The sequence below is a fragment of the Geotrypetes seraphini genome, chromosome 4 (assembly GCF_902459505.1).
Source record: "Geotrypetes seraphini chromosome 4, aGeoSer1.1, whole genome shotgun sequence".
NCBI lineage: Eukaryota > Metazoa > Chordata > Amphibia > Gymnophiona > Dermophiidae > Geotrypetes > Geotrypetes seraphini.
In genome coordinates this window covers 316,191,497-316,216,543 of record NC_047087.1, presented here as the reverse complement: position 1 = coordinate 316,216,543, position 25,047 = coordinate 316,191,497, and the positions used below count along the sequence as shown (strand labels likewise).

Genomic DNA, 25,047 nt, shown 5'->3' with positions numbered 1-25,047 from the left:
TGCGTTAACGTGGTTTGTTTGGTTTTTTTTTTCTTTTGAACGGGGGAGTGGAGGAGAGGGCGTTGTGTAAAATTGCATTCAAGCCACTTCATCAGGAAAATGGGTTTGCAGCAATTTTGACCCAAATTTCACTAACCATGCTGGTGCTTTGTTTCCAAAAACGTGCATTTCTTTGGAGGCTGCGGAAATCAGACTGGCATGAAGTCGTGTTCATTTGAATATGTTAGCCGTGAATTTTTTTTTTAACTTCATTTATAATTGTTTCAAAACATGAAACAAATTTCCCATACTGAAGTTCAAGAAGAACAAATACAAAAGATTAATTGGAAAGTTCAAAGAAAACTACAAGGAATATGGACAAATCATGAACTTTTAGCTGCCATTCCTTTCCCCAGAATGGTCAATGGAGATCGCTCTGAGGAAGGGGATATTACCAGTGGTGTGCCTCAAGGTTCTGTTCTTGGGCCTTTTCTTTTTAACATTCTCATAAGTGATATTGCTGAAGGGCTGTTGGGTAAGATTTGCCTCTTTGCGGATGGTACCAATATCTGCAAGAGAGTAGACACACCAGATGATGTGAATAACATGTAGAAAGACCTGGCGAAGCTTGAAGAATGGTCTGAAACTTGGCAGCTAACGTTTAATGCTAAGAAATGCAAGATCATGCGTTTGGGTTGCAAAAACCTGAAGGAATGGTACAGTTTAGGGGGTGAAGAACTTATGTGCATGACAGAAGAGCGGGACTTGGGTGTGATTGCATGCGATGATCTTAAGGTGGCCAAACAGGTTGAAAAGGTGACGGCGAAAGCTGGAAGGATGCTAGGTTGCATAGGGAGAGGTATGGCTAGTAGGAAAAAGAAGGTATTAATGCCCCTGTATAAGACTGGTGAGATCTCATTTAGAATATTGTGTACAATTCTGGAGGCCACACCTTCAAAAAGATATAAAAAGGATGGAGTCAGTCCAGAGGAAGGCTACTAAAATGGTATGTGGTTTTCGTCATAAGGCATATAAGGCCAGACTTAAAGATCTCAATCTGTATACTTTGGAGGAAAGGTGGGAAAGGGAGACTTGATAGGATATTCAAATACCTACATGGCTTAAAGGCTCATGAGTTGAGTCTCTTTCATTTGAATGAGAGTGTATAGGATGAAGTTAAGTGGTGATAGGCTCCGGAGTAATCTAAGTTAATACTTTTTTACAAAAAGGGTGGTAGATGCATGGAACAGTCTCCTGGTAGAGGTGGTGGAGATAGAAACTGTGTCTGAATTCAAGAAAGCCTGGGATAGGCACATGGGATCTCTTAGAGAGAGGAAGAGATAATTGTTACTGCAGATGGGTAGACTGGATGGGCCATTTGGCCTTTATCTGCCATCATGTTTCTATTACATTGTGACAATAATGCTACTGTTTTCTTAACCTGATCTTCACATTACACCTTCTAAGGTCTATCAAGTTCTTGACTTATTATGCAGAAATTACTCCAAATAACCTGGGTGAAAATAAACGTATTATACATTCTGATGTGTAATAATACATGTACACAGAAATTTTAGGAAAAATGAGGCTCCCAAGGCCAGAATTTTACATTTGAAATCCAGGGATTTTTTTTTTACCTTTCTTTGATCTAGCCACTTCTGGAAAAATCTGTCATTTCTGGCCCCGGAATTTCTCTTTTTTTTTTTTTTTTTTTTTTTAAACAAGCCCTCAGAATCCTAAAATAATCAAGTTCACTTATGAATGTAACTAGAAGAATAGCCCTCTGCTTGAAATCCTGGAAAGTTTCCAAAAATTGGGTCAAATTAATATCTGAGACGTCTTCTAAAACAACTACGTTCTCTTCTCCTGTTGCACCAATTACTTTCTTTTGAAGTAAATAATAACTATCTCTGCTAGGCAAAACGACTTTCAAATATTTTTTGGGGGGGAGGGGCAGGGGTCGCTTAACTGTTTTGCATGGTACCTGATCACGGTGCTGTGATGAAAGGTAATCCCCTGGATTCTAGATATAGCATCTAAAATTGGACGATGAGACAAGATGTGGTCTTGTCTCATCGTCCAATTGACGAATGACGAATGAGCCAATTGACGAATGACGAATGAGCAAATTGACGAATGACGAATGAGCCAATTGACGAATGACGAATGAGCCAATTGACGAATGACGAATGAGCCAATTGACGAATGACGAATGAGCCAATTGACGAATGACGAATGAGCCAATTCCAGATTGGCACCAAATTTAGCTTTGCACTCACTATCCTCTAACAAGTTGCACCCGAATCCTAAAGCGATCAACCCAAAAGGGGAAGTCGCCTGCCCAAACCAAAACCCATAACCCTTTGCGTAACAACCCACAATGCGTCCACATCCGCGCTTTCATTCCAACAGTTGCAAACCAATATGGGTAAAGCACAGCAACATTAATGTTAAAATATGTACAATAGGAGACAAAAAAGAACGACAGATGTTAACTTAAATATATAAACCATTGTAGATAAACCGATGGCTTGTATTCAAGTACCGGGGCAGGAGCAATTCCTACTACTGCTACAACTATTTATCATTTCTATAGATCATTAAGGTCAAATGAACAGCACCTACTATAAAAAATTCCATCCTTAAAGATTATTATTCATTGTATCTAATTTATTGAAATTATACATGTGGTTCTATTTTCATTAGTCAAGGGGAGGAGAGGGGGGTGAAAATGTTTGTTTTCAAAATATTTGTATATTTAAAGTGCTTTTGTTTGATTTGTTTATGTTTAAATTCACTGTATTGCACTGCTAATAATTGAAAACTAATAAAGAGTTACAAAAAAATAAAAAATAAGAAGACTTGAAGCGGTCCAGAGGAGGGCGACGAAAATGATAGGAGGCTTGCGGCAGAAGACGTATGAGGAGAGACTGGAAGCCCTGAATATGTATACCCTAGAGGAAAGGAGGGACAGGGGAGATATGATTCAGACGTTCAAATACTTGAAGGGTATTAACGTAGAACAAAATCTTTTCCAGAGAAAGGAAAATGGTAAAACCAGAGGACATAATTTGAGGTTGAGGGGTGGTAGATTCAGGGGCAATGTTAGAAAGTTCTACTTTACGGAGAGGGTGGTGGATGCCTGGAATGTGCTCCCGAGAGAGGTGGAGGAGAGTAAAACTGTGACTGAGTTCAAAGAAGCGTGGGATGAAACAAAGGATCTAGAATCAGAAAATAATATTAAAAATTGAACTAAGGCCAGTACTGGGCAGACTTGCATGGTCTGTGTCTGTATATGGCCGTTTGGGGAAGGATGGGCTGGAGAGGGCTTCAATGGCTGGGAGGGTGTAGATGGGCTGGAGTCGGTTTTGACTGAGATTTCGGCAGTTGGAACCCAAGCACAGTACCGGGTAAAGCTTTGGATTCTTGCCCAGAAATAGCTAAGAAGAAAAATTTAAAAAATTTAAATTGAATCAAGTTGGGCAGACTGGATGGACCATTCGGGTCTTTATCTGACGTCATCTACTATGTTACTATGAGAATGACAGAGATCCCCAACTCTGAAACGCCTTACCCCTCTATCTCAGGGAAGAGACCCTAGTATATAGGTTTAAAGGCTCCTTCAAAACCTTTCTTTACAAGGATGCATTTGATATTTTTGACTAAAAACTCAGTCAATTAAAAAAAATAATAATCCTAAGGAAATACAAATAAGGAAAATCCCCTTTTTTAGCAATTCTTTTTTACATTTCCCTACCCTTTACTCAATCCTTAATTGTCTTTTTTGCTGTACTGTAAATATTGTAGTTCTCCCCCTTTCCTCATGTTTCTTTTGTAAGTTTATTTAGGCCTCTCTGAGTTTGTCGTGTGTACTTAATTGTATCCCATTTTATTAATGTACAATGCTTAGAAATGCCAATAAGCGTTAAAATCAAATTTTAAATAAACTTGAAAAACATACACAGCGCTTTACATTCAACATCTAATAAATGGTCCTTCTCAGAAGAGCTTACAGTGTAATTTGGACAGACAGTACGTATTGGGTGGGGGTGGGGTTGGAGGAGACCAGTGCAGAGGTAGGATGGACATAGGCAATTTTATAGTGAGTGGGAGTTAGGAGTTCTACTTTACTACCCTGGTGGTCCAGTGGTGAGCCGGGGCAGGAGCGATCCAGCTGCGAGTCTTGCAGCATCCATTTTTTACTACAGACACTCCATGGGCAGCAGTGTAGAAGAATTGCTTCTGCCCCAGTTCATCGCTGCAGCAGTAAAGTAGGCCTGCAATGAGACCAGGATAAGCTGGGTGAGCAGGCAGACAGAATACGATGGGGAAGGGAAGGGAAGGGAGGGAGAGAGGGAGGGATTGTTCTGGCTCCAGTTCCCTGTACCACTGGAACACTAGGGCAATAGAGAGGCCCATTGAGTCTAGGGAGGGGGGGGAGGCTGGATGGGACTTGAATATAAACAGAGACCCCTATATTTTGGGCCATGATTTTTGCCCCCAAATCTGGTTTATATTTGAGTATATACAGTGTACATATATGCTTGACACATTGCAGTTAATAAACATGATGTTAAAAAAAGGGGGGAGGGGTGGGCCATGGGAAGTACATGGGCAGACTAGGGGCTTTCCGAAAATTTGTGCACAGTGTTATAAAATACTGGGGGGGGGATGCTATTTGCCAAATTTGGTACCAGGCATTACACCTGATTTCAGTAGGTATAAGTTCTGGTGCCCAATATCATCACTTAAGGGGAAATTCTATAAGAGATGCCTAACTTTAGTAAATTGGCCTCGATTATGAGCTTGTGGTGATCTGCCTCTTTGGTTAGTCTGGTCAACATTGGTCACTTTCGGTTACTCAGGTTACCTCCATTCTGGCCCCCACAGGGCAAAGTCCTTGGCCGCACCCTCTCCCTTTCCTTGTTTTCAAACCCCCTTTCCCCTCGTGGTGAGTAGTAAGCTCCCAGGTATCTTTGCAATGTCCATATGCAAATGAGCTCCTTCGGCGTTCTCTTCCCGGGTCTTCTGATAACAGCTTCCTACTATAGATTTCTTCTTCAGGTCTGAGAATCCTGGTGATGGGGAGTATATCCCATCACCCCCCCCAGTTTTGAGCAGTGCTGGATGGTATGGAATGGCAGTGCCTCCTCTCAACTCAATTTTGAACGAGTTACCCAGATGACTCCTCACAAGATTGTTCATTCTTGCATTTCTCAAGACCAGTTGGAAAATTGCTTTACAAACAATTTGGAGGACTTCAGTGTAGACATGGCTGCCAGTTCTCTCAATTTCATTCTTAAAATTTTCCAGTGTCCATTTTGTGGGACATGAGTTTCTTGTTGGATAAAGTGAGAGGGAGCCAAGAAGGAGGGCGTTTAAATTACAGCGGACTCTCTGTTAACTGGAATTCAAGCCACCAGAAAAAAAAAATCAAAAAAATACTGTAATACTTTAAATAAAAATAAAATCAATTTCTGGCAGAAATGTAAACTTGACCTGCCACACCTGCGTACGCCCACGCTTTGCCTGCCACGTGTCTGGTAGTTTGTCTGGAACAGTTTATGGTATGGCCCCCAGCCCCGCCTCCAGACAGCACCCATGCATGCGCGGACGCAACACAATGATGTCACACGTGCGTGATGTCACTGTGTTGTGCATGCGTGGCGCGGGTTCCCCTTCCCGACGCGGTTTTGAGGGAAGCTTTTCAAAATCCGGACAAAGTGCCGAATTTTGAAAAGCCGTCCGGACCCCCAGATATGTCCTCGAAAAGGAGAACATGTCTGCGGAAACCAACGTCTGGTAACCCTAGGGTTTAGTATTAGTTAGGCCTGTTTTTAATAGCAACTCTCAAGCAACCAGAAACTACATTTATGTGGCATCTATTAATCCCCATGGATGCCGGTTAACTGAGAGTCTGCTGTACTTCTAAAAAATATTACTACTTTATCCTTCAGAACCTGCAGGATCTAGGCTTTCACCATATTCACACACGGCTGCTTTAAGACTGAAAATCCTAATTTCAGGCACAGTGGGCTTAGGTTAATGCCCTTGCTACCCGGACTGCCTCAACTGAAGTTCAGCCATTATTAATAGTTTTCAAGTGAATAATATTTCCCGATGTAAGAGCAACACTTTGCCTCTTTTCAGCCAGTCCTGACAGTCCTGGCCCATTTCCATCTACCACCCACAAAAGCCTCTGCTAATAATAAAAAAAAAAAGCTGTGAGGACAAAGGGTGCCCTGTTGCATACATTCATATATACAGCATATCATGCATATCTGAGGAACTAAGACATGACAATTGTCGTGCCAACAAAGTCTGCTTCATCTCCGAGATCCCAAGCATCCATGCATAAGGAGATGAGCGTGTGGCCATTTGCTGCTTTTCCTGATGGGCCAGTCTTCATCCAGCTCCTCATTGAAGCACCTGGACGACAGAGCAGCAGCAACAGCGGCCTCCGTAAGCCGGGCCTAGGATGCACTCGCTGGGGAGGGTGGCCAAAGTGAGATTTAGGGTAGTCTGGATCGGAACTGAGGCGATGTGCTTTTTCCAGCCAGCGATGGCCGCCCATCTCAAGGAGGCAGTGAGTTTTCTCTGGGGGTGGAAAAGAGCGGAATGCTTAATCACTGGCTTTGTTCTGTGCCAGCAGAGTTCCAAGCAGGCAAATGTCACGCTGGTTGCAAAAGTTGTCTGCCCTTCCACACTTCAGAAGTTGCTGGATGTTGATCAGTACAGGGCACGTAAGAATGGATAGAAACAAGGTGCATTAAAACTTTTTAATTACATTAGTCCTTTCAGAAGCAATGCCCTGAGAGACTTTGCATTTCATCACATAATATGTCTGCGTGCCTCCTTTCTGTAGACATGTTGCTTTTTTTCCTTATCAGGAGCTGAATTTGACTGCAGCCTGTATCCATCACTAGTCCTTTCCTAGCACTGTTTTACCTCAACTGATAACCTGCTTAATATTCTTTGTTTTTTAGCTGAACAAGGAGAACAAGACGCTGAAAAGAATCAGCATGCTCTATATGGCCAAACTGGGACCCGATATTATCACCGAAGAGATCAATATTGACGAGGACGACTCGTGCAGTGAGTCCGAGGCAGCCCTGGGTGACTGCGGCTCCATTCGGTGTCAGCAGCAGATAAAAGGTAGGGTTTTCTCTCACACTGCCAACGTTGTGTCACAGCATTCGCCGATCCAGAGCTATCGGTTTTAAGAGCCAGCGCCAGCGATAACACAGTTCGGTTGTTCCTATGCTCAACAGCCATGTAAACACAAGGGTTACATTTTCAGTGTGGCATAGGATGGATAGCTCCTCCTTATAACTTTTTCTTGGGGTTGGATTGTTTTATCCACCCTGCAGTATTTCTCAACAGATGAGTTTAAGGCGGACTCTTTCTTTTTTTTTTTTTAATGCATCACTTAAATAGCTTAGATAAAAAGGGGGGAGAGTTGCAGCGTCCTAGAAAAAGTATTCATACTCATGCAGCAAGATCTTGAAAATTATGAGTAACTTAACTTGATCAGTGGTCTCCCAGCGTTGACATTGACTTTGAACTAATTATTTATTTAAAATTATTTATAACCCTCCCATCCACAAATCTAGGTGAGGAACAAAAAATGCTATGTGATTAAAAACCCATTAAAAAAAGAGTATGTGCTGGTAGCTGCCTACGAAGGGTGTCTAAGGGGCCTACGAAGGATGTCCAAGGTGCATACGAAGAATGTCTAAGGCTCCTACGAAGAATGTCTAAGAGACTGGGATTGTTCTCCCTTGAGAAAAGGAGACTGCGAGGGGATATGATCGAGACTTTCAAAATACTGAAAGGAATCGACAAAATAGAGCAGGAAAAAAATTATTTACAATGTCCAATGTGACACGGACAAGAGGACATGGACTGAAGCTAAGAGGGGGACAAGTCCAGGACAAATATCAGGAAGTTCTGCTTCACACAACGAGTGGTGGACACCTGGAATGCACGGACAAGAGGACATGGACTGAAGCTAAGGGGGGGACAAGTCCAGGACAAATATCAGGAAGTTCTGCTTCACGCAATGAGTGGTGGACACCTGGAACGCTCTCCCAGAGGAGGTTATTGCGGAATCCACCATTCTAGGATTTAAAAGCAAACTAGATGCACATCTCCTTACGAGAGGCATTTAGGGATATGGGTGACTAAAATTACGCCAGGTGTACACCTGGCTGGGCCTCCGTGTGTGCGAATCGCCAATCGCCGGATTTGATGGACTGAAGGTCTGATCCAGAGATGGCAGTTCTTATCTCTAAGGCGCCTACGAAGGATGTCTAAGGCGCCTACGAAGGAAGTCTAAGGGGGCCTCTAATGGCACCTAAGGTCAAAGTAGGTGTGGTTAGGGGTGGAGATGACCTTAGGCGCCATTAGATGCGATTCTCAAAAGAACTTAGGATCTTCCAATGGAGGGGAACAAGGGCTCTTTGACAATCCCAGGAGCTCCAAGAAAATTGGACACTCTATATAGGGTGATCCCTATCCCGGGTTTCGACAAACCACAACTCCCCCATGAGTCTTTACTTGTGGAGTCCACTCTCAAAAAGTCGGTGGGCTCTAGTGTCTATGCCTCCGTCCCTCCTGGCAGAGAAGGGAAGACCATGGATAAATTTGGAAAACGGTTATACCAGAATGCTATGCTGGCTAACTGTTCAGGTAATTATGCTTTTCACTTTTCTTTCTACCTGAAGCATTTGATCCAACAGCTGTCTTCCCTCCAGAAATACCTCCCTCAGCGTAAGGTCCATTTATTCCAGCAATATACTTCCAGTCTGCTCCAGCTGAGGAAGTTCATGGTACGTTCCATCTACGATACCTTTGAGCTGACATCCAGGGCTACTGCCATGGCGGTTGCCATGCGCCGCCTAGCTTGGCTTTAGGTCTCGGAGCTTGATGTGAATCACCAGGACCGCCTTGCAAATGCTCTTTGCTTGGGTGACGAGCTGTTTGGGGAATCCTTGGACACCACCACACAAAAACTGTCTGCCCACGAGACCCGATGAAGGATTGCAGCAGTATAGCTGAAATTACCGTAATGAGAAAAATCATTCATTTAGTCATACGGAAGATGCAGCCATACATTTTTATTGATATATTCTTTCAAATGACCCAACAGACTCCTGTTTGTTGATCACACGATCCTGAGGAATGCTCTGTGTAGCTGAAACACGGCCCATGTCAGGTCACATCAACAGAGGGTCATCTCAATAAATCCGAATTTACAAGAACAAAGACTTTGTGATAGTGACTTTATCTATAGACTTTTAAGGGCAAATTCTATAAACAGCGTCCCAATTGTAGGCGGAGGTAGACATCCTAATGCTGTCTAACCAGCCAATCAGGACGCATGTTAAAAAAAACACCCTGAAGCAAGTCGCCTACACTGTAGGCATTTTCACGAACCTAGGGAGACTCGTAGGGCCACTTAAGCTCGACCAAGTCTAGGCGTAGGTGTGGTTTCGCCCGGAAGAGGCTTTGGGCGAGCTCAGGTGGTCCTAAGCGTCTGAAATGTAGGCCAGCAAAATGCTGGTCTACATTTCAAATAGACGCGGCTGCTGAGCTGATTGCGGCAAGGGAATCTCCCTGCCATGATCAGTTTAGTGGCAACAGCAGGGAACCCATCCCCCCATGAAGTTGGCCTCCTGCTGGAACCCCCGAAGCCCCCAGTTGGCTCCAGCCTAAAGGAGTTGAAATGGCTGGGCCCAAAACAAACAACACAGGGTTATTTTTTTATTTATTTATCAACCACCTCTGTTATTCTGACCAATGATATCGTCTGCTTTTCCATAACATTCATGATCACGGTGGATTCACAACACCGTCAACATCCGAGTTTCCAAGTTTATCCAAGACTTGCTATACCATGTATTGAAGAACCAGCTAAGGGTTGTAGAAATCTAAAAAAGGTTTAGAGTGGTAGACAGACAGGAGTGATGAAAAATAGGGCAAAAGAGAGGGTGGGGAGGATATAACAAACTTCGATTTGAATAGGACAGGAGGGTGGGAGGGAGAAAAAATACTTCAATGCAGTCTCCTGGCTGGTGTTCGCAGTGCTGTCCAAGCTCTTCTACCAAAACATTTACCATCATAAAATAAAAATGTTTTGGAGAAAGCCTAGGCAAAAAGAACACAGAGGAAATTAGTTTGCAAAGAGGACATGCGATGTTACCTTTCTCTGGCCCAGATGCACTAAAGTCAGCAATCGTTGCTAAACCCGTTTTGATTGTTTTAGCGACGATCGCATTTGTTGACCCAGTGCACAAAATGGCTCACCGCGTGCTTTTCCCCTCGATCGCCCATTTTCCGATCCAGCCATGCAAATTAGCTAAAACCCCATCCAAACTAGCTAAGCAATTGATGCACTAACAACGCTTGACTAAGCACACAAAAAAACACAGGGGTTTTAGCAATCCCCAAAAAGCGACTTGTCTACTTCTCTAACCATATAGCTCGGCCCTCTTTTTTTTAATGGGCACAAATGCAGTGCCTATTACACATGCACAATATCTTACCCCATTAAAAATATAAAAAAGCCCCCTCCTGCCCTTCCTCGATGTCCCCCCGACGCACCGGGAATCAATTCCTACCCCGTGGCAGCGAAAATGGCAAAAGGGATGCCCACTCCCTCCTGCCAATGGAGCCAACCCCTCCCCGCACCAGGCAGCCCGCCCCCGAACCATCCCCTCCCCTCCCCTCTTCCCCTTCCTAGAAAAAGAAAAGGGCAGCAGGAATGCCCACTCCCCCTGCCACCTAAACTAAACCAAACCTTAGGTTTGTATACCGCATCCTCTCCACAATCGTAGAGCTCGGCACAGTTTACAGGAGTTGGGATAGAAGAGGAACTCCAATGAAGGGTTATAGGCCATAGTATAAAGAATGTTTAGAGGGGCTTAGTATACCAGAGAGGGAGTAAGTATTACATTTTTGAGAATAGCCAGGTTTTCAGATGTTTACGGAAAAGTTGGAGGGAGCTCAGATTCCGAAGAGGGGAGGTAAGGTTGTTCCAGAGCTCAGTGATTCTTAAGGGGAGGGAGGTCCCTAGTTTTCCTGCATGGGAAATGCCTTTTAATGAGGGGAAGGATAGTTTTAATTTTGGGGTGAATCTGGTGGTATTAGGATTTAAGGAATTCCAAACCCCCTAGCCCCAAACCCACTCGATACCTTTCTCAGAAGTTGGGAGCAGGAAGGATGCAGTCCCATCTGTTCTAGAGGCCCACCCATCCAAAATTGTGGACCTTTCCCTCCCCAGTGCATGTCAGTCGGGGCCTTAGGCTCCTCCCTCTGTATTCCAGGACACAGAGGGTGGAGCCCAAAGCCCTGATTGGCTCAATCAAGGCTATCATGGCCTTAGGCTTTTCCCTTTGTACCCAGGAATACAGAGGGGGGAGGCAAAGGTCTCCCCCCGTGCATCAAATGATGCACTTGGGAGGGGAAGACCTGCCATTTTGGACTGACGGGCCTCTGGAGCAGGTGGGATCGCATCCCTCCTGCTCCCAAGTTGTGAAAAAGTTATTAGGTTGGTTTGGGGGGGTGAGGATGTTCGGGGGAGTTTCCAGTGGCAGGAGGGACTGAGCCGCCCTCCTGCCTTTTTAAGGGGGTGGGGGAAGGGGGAGTGTAGGGGATGGTTAGGGGGGGTGGCACCTGGTATAGGGAGGGGCCTCCATTGGCAGGAGGGAGTGGGCATCCTTCCTGCCAATTTTATCTCACGCGGGAGGGGGGTCAGCAAGGCAGGAGGGAGTGGGCATCCTTCCTGCTGATTTTCGCTGGCACGGGGTGGGGGGGGTCAGTCCCTGGTGCCGGTTCGTCAGGGAGGGCTGTCAGTTGGGGGGAGGGCTTTTTCTTTTTTAATGGGGGCAGATATTCTGCATGTGTAACACACACAATAAATAAAATGGTTTCCTGCCCCTAGCAGCTGAGTGGCAGGAGGCTGTTTTGGGGCATTCCCTCCCTCTTAACTGTTCAGGCTTTCCCTGCCGGCTCTGCACATGTGTGAGAGTTGCTCTCACAGCAGTCAATCGGATGGGAGAGATGGGGATGGCAATGAACCTCCGTGCGAATCATTTGCGTGCAAAATTTTTAGTGCATCAAAGCTCTTTTAGAATCGGCCAAAAATTGGATCAGAGTGGACCCACGCGGTTTTACCGATCCTGTTTAGTGCGTCTGGCCCTTGGTCAGTTATGTCTATCCCAAAGGGGTTTATTAGCGGAGCCATCGCTGACAGTAATTGCTACAGCTAGAACAAGGTCTTGTTCCTTTTCAATAGCTGAACTGGTTCTTTAGAATAATCTTTCATGGCCTTTAGAATCTGAATACTTAAAGCTCTTCTGTTCCCTTAGGAATACATTACTACAGTATTGAAATTTATTATTTTTCTGGCTGTATTCGTATGGTATAGTTTGTTTCATCGATGTAATTGTCTGATCTATGAAGTAGCAGAAACACATGGAAATACATTTTCTCAGAAGTGTGAGTATTCATACATGAGAATCTGTTTTGCTCTTTTCACTAGACCGGGGCTGCCCAAGTCTTATCCTCGGGATGTACTGGCAAGCCAGGTTTTCTGGATATCCACAATGAATATGCATGAGAGAGATTTGCCTGCACTGTCTTCTTGGTATGCAAATCTCTCTCATGCATATTCATTGTGGATTTCCTGAAAACCTGGCCTGCCAGTAGATCTCGAGGACCGGACTTGGGCAGCCCTGCACTAGACCCTCTTCACCCCAGCTTTCAGTTTTCCTCCCCACTAAGCTAGGAGCATCTGTAGTGGCCACCTTGCCTACTGGAGATTAACCCATGCCATCCCTACCTCATCTTACATTTGTCTCCTGATCGGATGGTCACCAGCAGAACCAGCCTAGAGATTGACTCATTCAAGCGTTTCCTGCTATTCTGGGTGTAAGGGGAAATCCCTTAATGAATCAGGACATGAGGTTGGTGAGGACTGCTGGCTGAAATACTGTCGTTCCTTTAAAAGGATTTTAGTCTGGCAGGAGAGTGCAGATTAAAAATGGTAAAATGTAATACTAGTTAATAAACTATGTGATTATTTGCTATCTTGCTGTAGAGAAATTACATTACATTACTGATTTCTATTCTGCCTCAACCTTGCAGTTCTGGGCGGATTACTAAAGAGACATCTGGACATTTCCAGAAGAGTTACAAGAAGAATGGTGTAGTATAGTTTAGGGCAGTGGTTCCCAACCCTGTCCTGGAGGAACACCAGGCCAATTGGGTTTTCAGGCTAGCCCTAATGAATATGCATGAAGCAAATTTGCATGCCTATCACTTCCATCATATGCAAATCTCTCTCATGCATATTCATTAGGGCTAGCCTGAAAACCCAATTGGCCTGATGTTCCTCCAGGACAGGGTTGGGAATCACTGGTTTAGGGAATGGGATACGGCAAGGAGGATGGGGCTATTCCAGTGGATATACAATTCGGGATGCTGTACAGATAGGATATAGTGCAGTTTCAGTATAGATGCAGTTAGGGAAGCAGTAGACATAAGAAGTGGCCTCCGCTGAGTCAGACCAGAGGTCCATCTCGCCCAGCGGTCCGCTCTCGCGGCGGCCCATCAGGCCCACTGCCTGAACAGTGGTCTCTGACCAATTTTACAAATTACCTCTAATCCTGTCCCTCTAACCTTACCTCTACTCCCATCTGTACCCCTCAATCCCTTTGTCCTCCAGGTACCTATCCAAACTTACCTCTAATCCTATCCCTATAACCTACCTCTACTTCCTATCTGTACCCCTCAATCCCTTTGTCCTCCAGGTACCTATCCAAACTTACCTCTAATCCTATCCCTATAACCTACCTCTACTTCCTATCTGTACCCCTCAATCCCTTTGTCCTCCAGGTACCTATCCAAACTTACCTCTAATCCTATCCCTATAACCTACCTCTACTCCTATCTGTACCCCTCAATCCCTTTGTCCTCCAGGTACCTATCCAAACTTACCTCTAATCCTATCCCTATAACCTACCTCTACTTCCTATCTGTACCCCTCAATCCCTTTGTCCTCCAGGTACCTATCCAAACTTACCTCTAATCCTATCCCTATAACCTACCTCTACTCCTATCTGTACCCCTCAATCCCTTTGTCCTCCAGGTACCTATCCAAACTTACCTCTAATCCTATCCCTATAACCTACCTCTACTTCCTATCTGTACCCCTCAATCCCTTTGTTCTCCAGGTACCTATCCAAACTTACCTCTAATCCTATCCCTATAACCTACCTCTACTTCCTATCTGTACCCCTCAATCCCTTTGTCCTCCAGGTACCTATCCAAACTTACCTCTAATCCTATCCCTATAACCTACCTCTACTTCCTATATGTACCCCTCAATCCCTTTGTCCTCCAGGTACCTATCCAAACTTACCTCTAATCCTATCCCTATAACCTACCTCTACTCCTATCTGTACCCCTCAATCCCTTTGTCCTCCAGGTACCTAACCAAACTTACCTCTAATCCTATCCCTATAACCTACCTCTACTTCCTATCTGTACCCCTCAATCCCTTTGTCCTCCAGGTACCTATCCAAACTTACCTCTAATCCTATCCCTATAACCTACCTCTACTTCCTATCTGTACCCCTCAATCCCTTTGTCCTCCAGGTACCTATCCAAACTTACCTCTAATCCTATCCCTATAACCTACCTCTACTCCTATCTGTACCCCTCAATCCCTTTGTCCTCCAGGTACCTATCCAAACTTACCTCTAATCCTATCCCTATAACCTACCTCTACTTCCTATCTGTACCCCTCAATCCCTTTGTCCTCCAGGTACCTATCCAAACTTACCTCTAATCCTATCCCTATAACCTACCTCTACTCCTATCTGTACCCCTCAATCCCTTTGTCCTCCAGGTACCTATCCAAACTTACCTCTAATCCTATCCCTATAACCTACCTCTACTTCCTATCTGTACTCCTCAATCCCTTTGTCCTCCAGGTACCTATCCAAACTTACCTCTAATCTTATCCCTATAACCTAGCTCTACTCCTATCTGTACCCCTCAATCCCTTTGTCCTCCAGGTACCTATCCAAACTTACCTCTAATCCTATCCCTATAACCTACCTCTACTCCTATCTGTACCCCTCAATCCCTTTGTCCTCCAGGTACCTATCCAAACTTACCTCTAATCCTATCCCTATAACCTACCTCTACTTCCTATCTGTACCCCTCAATCCCTTTGTCCTCCAGGTACCTATCCAAACTTACCTCTAATCCTATCCCTATAACCTACCTCTACTCCTATCTGTACCCCTCAATCCCTTTGTCCTCCAGGTACCTGTCCAGACCTTCTTTGAAGCCCTGTAGCGTGCTCCTGTTTATCACATCCTCCGGTAGCGCGTTCCATGTATCCACCACCCTCTGGGTGAAAAAGAACTTCCTGGCGTTTGTTCTAAACCTTTCCCCTCTCAATTTCTCCGAGTGCCCCTTTGTACTTGTGGTTCCCCATAGTTTGAAAAATCTGTCCCTGTCCACTTTTTCTATGCCAGACAAGCTTGGGCTTTGAGGGGAAGGGTAATTGGTGAAGAAGGGATGATGGGGGAGTCACACTGAGGGGAATCCAGGTTGGAGTTATGGCATCTGTATAAATTTTTTGAATAGATGGGTTTTGATTTCTTTGCGAAAAGATTTTAAATCGCTTGTTGTCATCAGCATTATCTCACCACAATCCTAAAAATAAGAACATAAGAATAGCTTTACTGGGTCAGACCAATGGTCCATCGAGCCCAGTAGCCTCTTCTCATGGTGGCCAATCCAGGTCACTAGTTCCCGGCCAAAACCCTAGGAGTAGCAACATTCCAGAATCCTGAAGAGTAACAAAAGATTCTAGAATCCAAGAGTATCAAGATTCTATGCGGAATCTCAAAGAATAGTAAGATTCCGGAACCCCAAACAGTTTCAACATTGCATGTGGAATCCCCAGAGTAGCAACATTCCATGCTGCCGATCCAGGGCAAGCACTGGCTTCCCCCGTGTCTTCTCAATAACAGACTATGGACTTTTCCTCCAGGAAATTGTCGTCGTGTGCCACAGCACTGAGTCTGCAGGCTGCACTTCCTCTTTGCTTCTTGCTTTGAGATATGGGTCTTACAATTCTACATTCTCTAACGACTCTACTGTGCTAATGCAGGAGGCGAGCTTTAGCGATGAACTGTGACTTCTCTTTCAAATGTCAGTATTGCTTGCAAATGGGAACAAAGCGTCTTAGTTGAAGGCTTGAAAGAAGCCCGGATGCAGACAATGCACTGAGCACATGAACTCCAAAAAGCGTTTAAAGATTTAGGGGGATTTTTTTTTTTCAAATGGTCTGTTTTAGGCTAAATGCTGCAAGAAGCTTAGGGGCCAGCTGTGTATTGGCCTCAGTTTACCTTGTGCTTGGAGATTTTGAAAATAGAATTCTAGCCTGTACTTAACTTTTCTTGACCTGAACGCGCCCCTGGGAGTTCTTCCTCCCCCCTCCTCTCCATTTGACTAAACCCCCTCCCCTTTTAGAAAACCACAAGAGCAGTTTTTAGCGCACGGCTGGTGCACGCAATGCTCTGCGCTGCTCCCAACGCTCAGAGGAACTCTATGAACGGGAACAGCGCGGCGCATTCAGCACACTGCCCTGCGCTAAAAAACACTATCGCCATTTTGTAAAAGGTGTATGGGGGGGGTGGGTAAAAATAGCATATTCCACTTTTCCTGGCACACAGATCAAAGCAGTTCACAATAATAAATGAGAACTTTTAAAAAGAATTACAAATCAAGGTGGACGTGACATAACGTAACATTGTGCTTATTGACCGCGTAACCAGAAGTTCAACGCGGTTTAGAAACGTTATAAAAGTAAAACATGTTACATAGAATAAGATAATTCATTAAGCAGCCAAATATTTAGAAAAAAGATGGCTCTTCAATTGTTTTCTGAAGTGCCCATAAGAATGGGTAGTAAGCAGCAATATTCGGGATTCGTTGTCATGGAGAGCTGCCTGATATGCCAAAGTAGGATGGAGAAATTTCTTACTCCTACAGCCTTGGACGGATGGAAAATTAAACAAAGGCTGAGTTATTGTACTGTGTCTATACGATGCTAAAGTAAGAAGGGACCAGTAATTACAATCACACCAGACAGAAAGTGAACGGTATAATACAAATGAAGGCCGGTACTGGTCAGTCCTGCACGGTCTGTGACCCATCTATGATCATTTGGTTTAGGATGAGCTGGGGAGGACTTGGATAGACGATCCAGTGACAGGATGGTTAGAATTGGCTGGAGTAGGCCAGCAGTGGGAACCTAAAGACAGAACCAGGCCTTCTATGTAATGTAATGGAATGCCATTTATTTCTTATATGCCGCTAAACTCCGTTAGGATTCTAAGCAGTTTACAGAAAAATAGACAATAGGCTACATTAAAATTTTAAATAAAATAGGTACTTAGATATTCCCTTACTGTCCCGAAGGCTCACAATCTAACTAAAGTACCTGGAAAAATGACAATTAGTAGAGTAATGAAGAAATAAAATAGAAATAGAAGAGAAAAAATAAGAAAATAAACATTCTAATAAGACTACAATGGTCTAAAAGACTTTGAAAGGTTGAAAAAAGAGGGGAGATAGGTCTATTGCCCAGAAATATTAAAGAAAAGACAGTTTAACCATGAGTGTGACTATTGGGCAGACTAGATGGATGGACCGTTCAAGTCTTTATCTGCTGTCATTTACTGAACATAGCTTTCACTGAGCACTGCCAGCATAAAGCCTGGGACCACCCAGTGGTACAGGCTGTCTGTCTTTCAACCCTTCCTCCCCCACTAGTCCGGCATCCCTCCTTTCTTTAATCCCCATAGGTAGGGTTACCAGACGTCTGGATTTCCCCGGACGGATTTTCAAAACCCGGCACGTTGTCCAGGTTTTGAAAAGCTTGGAACAAATCACGAGAGCAGGCAGCAGGGGGCGAAACTGGGGCATAACAGGGCGGGGGATGGGTGGTCTAGAGGTGGAAAATCTGGTAACCCTACCCATAGGTCCAGAATTCCTCTGTTCTCTCCTTACTGCCCCCACCCCCCAGTCCAGCATCTCTTTCTACCATCCTCTCCACCAGTGTCCTCTAAATTCATGGCAGAGGCAGCAGTGAGAACAGTCTGTCTTCTGCCAGTCCTGCCAGCACTTGTCCTCTGCTGTATCCTGTCTTCTCCGATATAACATCCTGTAGGTGGGATGCAGCAGAGAAAAGGTCTTGGCAGGGCTTGTTGGAGGCAGCCTCTTTTCTTCACTGTTTCTGCCAGCAATGTGCCGTGAGCTTGACACATAGTTGGAAGGAGGGGCTAGAGAAAGAGGCGGGGGGGTTGGAGAGATGTCAGACCTTTAAGGGTGGAGAAAGGGATCAGAGGTCAGAAGGGAGAGATGCTAGAGCTGAGGAGAGGGCAGAAGCAGAGGGAGAGATAGAGGAACCCAGAACAAAGGGGACAAGAGAGAGGGAAGCTGGGTGCAGAGCCTGACAGGGGAGGGAGGGAAGGAGGCTGGGTACAGAGCATGACAGGGGAGGGAGGGAAGGAGGCTGGGTGCAGAGCCTGACAGGGGAGGGAGGGAAGGAGGCTGGGTGCAGAGCCTGATAGGGCAGGGCACTTGAATATTAAGCTGCCTGACTTATATTCGAGTCAACCATTTTTCCTCCTTTTGGAGGGGGGAAATGGGGGGTCTCGACTTTTATTCGGATCAACTTATATTTGAGTATATAAGGTATGTAGATTTTATGATATGGTTTGTTTTAATCTTTTGTATGTTTTAATTGATGCGTTTAGTTTTTTATGTAAATGGTATAAAAAAGTTTAAATAATGTACAAAAGAAAGAAAGAATTTAAAGAATGCATGTAAATAAATCTTTCCAATGCCAAGTGATTTGTACAAATTATCTGATTGAATATTGTACACTTGTTGCAAGAGTCAAAAATGAATAAAGAATTATAAAAAAATCTTTCCAATGCCATCTACTATTCACATTGAAAATAAAACATCTTCCCCTTTTTCCTTTTACTACATCAAACTGATTTGATTTATTAAAGCTTGTAATTCACTTGTATGTAAGGTGAAATGAATAAAATAAATTTATTAAAAATTTATTCTGTAAACAAAGCAAATTACTTACCTTAGTAAAATTCAGATCTTCAGTTTTATATACAGTTTTATATACATCCTTCACCTAAACAAAAAATTTGTAATCAGCTTGAGAAGATACAGGTAATGAGATCCTTCTTTCATCTCCAGCTGCAAATCATTCCACAGGTGAAATTTTGGCATTTGGAATAGGACACTCATGGAAACCAGACCCTGTAGGCAGCATTTCCGAATGCAATCTAAGCGTATCGTGGGATATTTTATGGATCCTCTCCGTGGAATGCCCTGCCGAGGGAAGTGGTGGAGAGGAAAACGGTGATGGAATTCCGAAAAGTGTGGGATATACATAAAGGATCTCTAATTAGAAAACGAAGGATGTAAATTAAAGAACTAAGGCCGGTACTGGACAGCCTTACATGGTCCGTGTCCCATATGTGGTGATTTGGTGTAGGAGGGGCTGGGGAGGGCATCAATGGGAACTCCACTGGTTGGTCATATTCGAAAATGTAGAGATAAGAGCTCATTTAGGAAAATGCTGAAAACACAACTATTTGTAGATGCATTTCTTTGAGAAACTGATTTCATGTAAGGATTGAATCTGTTTGGTTTGTTCTGAATTTTATAAGATTTGCAAACCGTTTTGGACTAAAACGGTATAGAAATTTTAAAAAGAAATAAACTTGGAACATAAGGATGTTACTGGCCAGACTTTACGGTAGATATCCTGCAGACAACGGGATGGTTGGATAGGCTGAAGTGAGTTGGAGCCTAGGACGATACCAGGTGGACTTTAGTCTATGGCTCAGAAATATCAAAGAAGAGACAAGTTCATTTAATCATGTATTTGTAATGGGCAGACTGGATGGACCGTTCAGGTCTTTATCTGCCGTCATTTACTATGTTACCTGGCAGAAACCCAAAGAGCAGCAACATTCCAGAGCTCCTATTGTGATGTCATATTGCCTCATTCCACCAATGCCTGAGAGCCAACCTTAGCAGTGATGTCACAATGGCTTGATTAGACGGCAACTTCAACATTTGGAGCCTAGGACAATACCAGGAGGACTTTACAGTCTGTGACCCAGAAATACCAAAGAAGAGACAAGTTCATTTAATCATGTATTTGTAATGGGCAGACTGGATGGACCGTTCAGGTCTTTCTTTCTTTCTTTATTCATTCAATTTTCTCTACCGTTCTCCCAGAGGAGCTCAGCATGGCTTACATGAATTTATTGAGGTACTCAAGCATTTAGTATTTTACTAAGTTTGTCATGCTTTCCTTTTAATTCTGTGGGGTTAGTAGTTGTAGAAGAGAATATCAACTTCTTTTCTCCCCTCCTGCAGAGCTTCGGGATCAAGTTGTGTCTGTTCAAGAGGAGAAGAAGAACTTAGCTATTGAGGTGGAGAGCCTGAGGAGTCAGCTGGTAGACGCCATCAATCAGGTATGTGCCTTTAGCATGAAAGGCAATGCTGATGCCTTAATACCATTTTCTCCTGGCTTATGGCCTCCTTGAACACATCGTGCCATGCCAGTCTATTCGTTACCTAACATGAAAAATTATTCTTGCATTTGGCATTTCATTTCTGTAGAATATACCCATATATGCACGTCTCTAAGAAACACAAATCTTACTTTACTTGTTCTGTCAGCATTTTCCCTTCCTATACAAAGTTCTTTCAACCTTGGGAGACGCACTTTACTTGTGAAGCTTTTGGGGGGGGGGGGGTGTAGGCGCAGTGGTTGGATCTACAGCCTCAGCACCCTGGGGTTGTGGGTTCAAACCCCGCGCTGCTCCTTGTGACCCTGGGCAAGTCACTCAGTCCTCCATAGCCCCAGGTACGTTAGATAGATTGTGAGCCCACCGGGACAGATAGGGAAAATGCTTGAGTACCTGATTGTAAAAACCGCTTAGATAACCTTGATAGGCGGTATATAAAATCCTAATAAAAACTTGAAAAACTATTCTGTAAAGCACTGATGGCGTGCTAAAAATCAAAATAAGAAGTAGATTGCTAGCATGCTCATTCCACAAAAGTAGAGTTCTGATTTGATCCATGTTTCGCCAGTAGCTTCTTCAGGGAACCCCTAAGCAAATAAAGTTATACTCTCCTCAAAAACGTATCTGGAGCACTTGAGTCAGCGCCTAACCGGGAAAATATGGATTGTGTCGGGATCCTGCTTTTGAGGGATAAGATTTTTTAGATTCATCCAGGATAAGTACGTCATCATTATTCAAGACTAACCTGTGCTAGTTGGATATTTGAAAATGGCTTTGGAGGGCTCTGATTACATCCTTTTTTTAATTATCTTTATTAGCAATTGCAAAAGGCACATTCAACCAAGAGAGTACATCCTATTGAGCTTTTGTGCTGTTGATCTGTTGACTGTGGCAGTCTGTCAACTTTTTATGAGTACTACTTACAGTTTGATTATTTCAGGGCAAACATAAGTATTTGATACATTAGCCGCAAGGACTTTTTGTTGTTTTTTTTATTTCCTTGATACAGAAGAACAAACTTTTGCCTCTTCCTATTTGAAAACCATCTTGCTAACATTCTCTTTCTAAACTTCTTTAGATCTGGAGTTTCTTAATTTTATAGCTGAATATATGTTTGTCACAGGTACATGAGTCAGATTTTTAAATACAGATATTCCACACTGCTCTCCGGATCGGAATAATATTCAGACCACGATCAGGATAGGGGGATGGATAGAGTTAAAGTTATTGGGGGGGGGGGGGGGGGGTTTGTCTTAGCTATACAGATTGCCATCTGAATATTGTCACTGTTCTGGTAATCTGCTTCTCTGCAAGTACCACCCTGGCGGGACTCTGCCAGGTACTTGTGACCTGGATTGACCACTGTTGGAAGCAGGATACTGGATTAAATGGATCATTGCTCTATCCCAGTATGGCTGTTCTTATGTCCTCACAGAACAATGGCTAAGGGAATTATCAGATGACATTTCTCCAGATTCAAGGGCTCAGCCTCTAATCGTGTGGCAGCCTCAAGGTTAGAAACATGGATGCTCCATTGCAAGATTGCACCATCGAAGATCAATGTGCAGTAGTGCGCTTTCTTTGGGCAGAGAGAGTGAAACCTGTGGAAATTCACCATTGGATATTTGCTCAGTAAGAACATAGCACCATGAATCAACGAAAGGTTTATGAGTGGGTAAAAAAGTTTCAGGTGTAACCGACGAAGGTCGTTCTGGTCGCCCATCAACATCGTGCACAGAAGGACAGAGTGGATGCCTTGATTAGGGAAGACTGACAGATAACGGTGTCTCAATTGGCTGAAAATTTGGATATCAGCTATGGATCTGCCTTTGCCATAACATATGATGACTTGGGATACAGGATGGTCTGCGTACGATGGGTTCCCAAACAGCTGACTGATCTGCACAAGTAACGCGTGTGGAGGTTGCGGCCCTGTTCCTGAGATGGTACGAAGGTCTGAATATTCTGGAGAGAATGGTCCCTGGCGATGAGACACGGGTGCATCACTGCGACCCAGAGAGCAAAAGACAAAGCATGATGGAGTAAAGGAAGCAGCCAAAAAACGTCCTCTGCAGGAATTCAGAAGCTAGTTGAACGATACAACCAGTGCGTCGTCTTGCATGGGGACTATGTGGAAAAGTGAGATGTTCAGTTGCTCACGATTACTTCTATTAAAGCCATTAAATTACCCTCATAATTTCTTTTGAATAGCAGCCCCATGGTATTTTTTTAATTATCTGTACAACTGTTTTGTAATGTTGATGTCATATATTATGGAGGCTCAGTGCTTTTTTTTTGTTGAAGAAAAGGTACTGATATTCATTTAGGGCAATCTTAGGGGTGGGAGGGTCACCATGGCTCCACCCTTACAGTAGCCTCTCTCTCTGTCTCCCAGTTCTTCTCATCCTCTGCCATCCCCTAATCTGCCATCTCTTCCTTCCACGCAATGCTGCCATCTGTCCCTCTCCCCCTTCTTTTTAGTCCCCCCCCCCAAGTCCAGTCCACCATCTCTCTCTTCTGCCTCCTATTCTTATTACTCACACAGATGCACTCACTCCCTCTCTTTCTATTCCCTAACCTACCCCCCAGCCTCCTACCTCTGGCCATGGTCTTGCATCTCCCCCCCCCCTTTCCATTCCCAAAGCCCTTTCCTGAATCTAACCTTCCTTTTGACTTTCCAAAAGTTGGTGTTGGCAGCTATTCCCAGACACTGCCCTGTTGCCAGCCCCAGTGTCTTTTCTGTACTGTGGCCCACCTCTCTGACTGACTTCCCTTTTCCTCAGAGGTAGGCTGCAGTACAGAGAAGAGACTGGGCAGGCGGCAGGGTAGCATTTGGAAATTGCTGTTATACCACAGACTTTTGAAAAGTCAAAAAGAAGCTTAGACTCAGGGAAAAGGGTTGAGGATGGAAGGGGGGAGAAGCCAGACTGCGGAGGCTGGAGGAAAGGTGGGGTGAGCAGGTAAAAAGGTGCCGATAATCTGTACCATCACATACTGACACACACACAAAAAAAGCCATGTAGAGGGCTCACAATTTGTTGTCAAATGAAAATTTTATCAAAGCAATGCAATCATATTATTGCAGTTCTCTGTCTTGGGATCTGCCTTAATCCATTGCAATTGGCTTAGAATAGAGCAGCGAAAATTGTTACAGGTACTTCTAGATTTGAACATTTCTCCAGTACTGCGGAGACTCCATGGGTTACCTGTTCTATGCTGCTCTCAGTCTAAGATCCTGACTTCGGTTTCTAAAGTTTTAGATGGAGTTGCCCCTTCCCCCCCCCACCTCATGCATTACACTCGGCTGAGAGATTTTAGTTAGATGTTCCCTCTTTCAAACTAATCCAATTGGATGATTGTAGGCCTACGATGTTTAATGTGGAGGGGGAAAGATTGTGGCCTGCTCTTCCGAAACACCTGTGGAGTAGGACCAATTTGCAATTTGGCAAATCGGTGAAGGCCTACTTGTTTCAGCAAGCTTTCCACCAAGATTGTACAAATGCAGTGGTGTAGTAAGGGGTTGGGGGGGGTGAGGAAGGCAGTCTGCCCCAGGCTGGGGGCGCTGACACCCTTTCTGTTCTCCGCTCCTCGCCTCTTCCCATGCCTCTCCTCGACATGTGCACGTTCCCCTTCCTTTCCCCCCATACCTCTAGTGGAAGTTGTTGTTCACGGCAGTCAACAACGTGCTCACGACCCCATCGGCTCTCCCGCTGACGTCACTTCCGGGTGCCGCGCATAGGAATGTGACGTCAGAGGGAGAGCCAACGGAGTCGCAAAGAGCACGTGGTTGACCACCGCAAGCAATAACTTCAACTAGAGGTACGGGGGAGGGGAAGGAAAATTGGTGGGGGTGCGCGGCAGGGGGGGTCAGGGAAGGAATGGGGCAGAGACTAGGGTGGTGGAGCTGCACCACCCACCCTCGCTATATCACTTTCCAGATGTTTCACAGGATGAGACGGCTGGAGAATTTAAGGTCTTTAGATTAATAAGAACATAAGAATAGCCTTCCTGGGTCAGACCAATGGCCCATCAAGCCCAGTAGCCAGTACTGGGCAGACTTGCATGGTCTGTGTCTGTATATGGACGTTTGGGGGAGGATGAGCTGGGGAGGGCCTCAATGGCTGGAAGGGTGTAGACGGACTGGAGTGAGCTTTCACAGAGACTTCAGTAGTTGGAACCTAAGAACAGTACTGGGTAGAACTATGGATTCTTACCCAGAAATAGCTAAGAAAAAGAAGAACCCGCCCCCCCCCCCCCACACACACACACACACAAATTTTTAGATTGAATCAGTTTGGGCAGACTAGATGGACCATTCGGGTCTTTATCTGCCGTCATCTATGTTACTATATTACTATGTTCTCACGGTGGCCAATCCAGGTCTCCAGTACCTGGCCTAAACCCAAAGTGT

At 44.5% G+C, this 25,047-nt stretch overlaps 1 protein-coding gene across 2 annotated transcripts in view; it reads left to right on the top strand.

Annotated features, from left to right (window-relative positions):
* The window catches only part of SHTN1 (shootin 1), a 229,468-nt gene that overhangs the window by 71,878 nt on the left and 132,543 nt on the right, over positions 1-25,047 (top strand). For both annotated transcript variants that reach the window (XM_033943623.1, XM_033943621.1), the window contains exons 5-6: positions 6,966-7,134; positions 20,482-20,579. In XM_033943623.1, the coding sequence (XP_033799514.1) occupies positions 6,966-7,134; positions 20,482-20,579 (267 nt within the window). The remainder of the gene's footprint in view (positions 1-6,965; positions 7,135-20,481; positions 20,580-25,047) is intronic.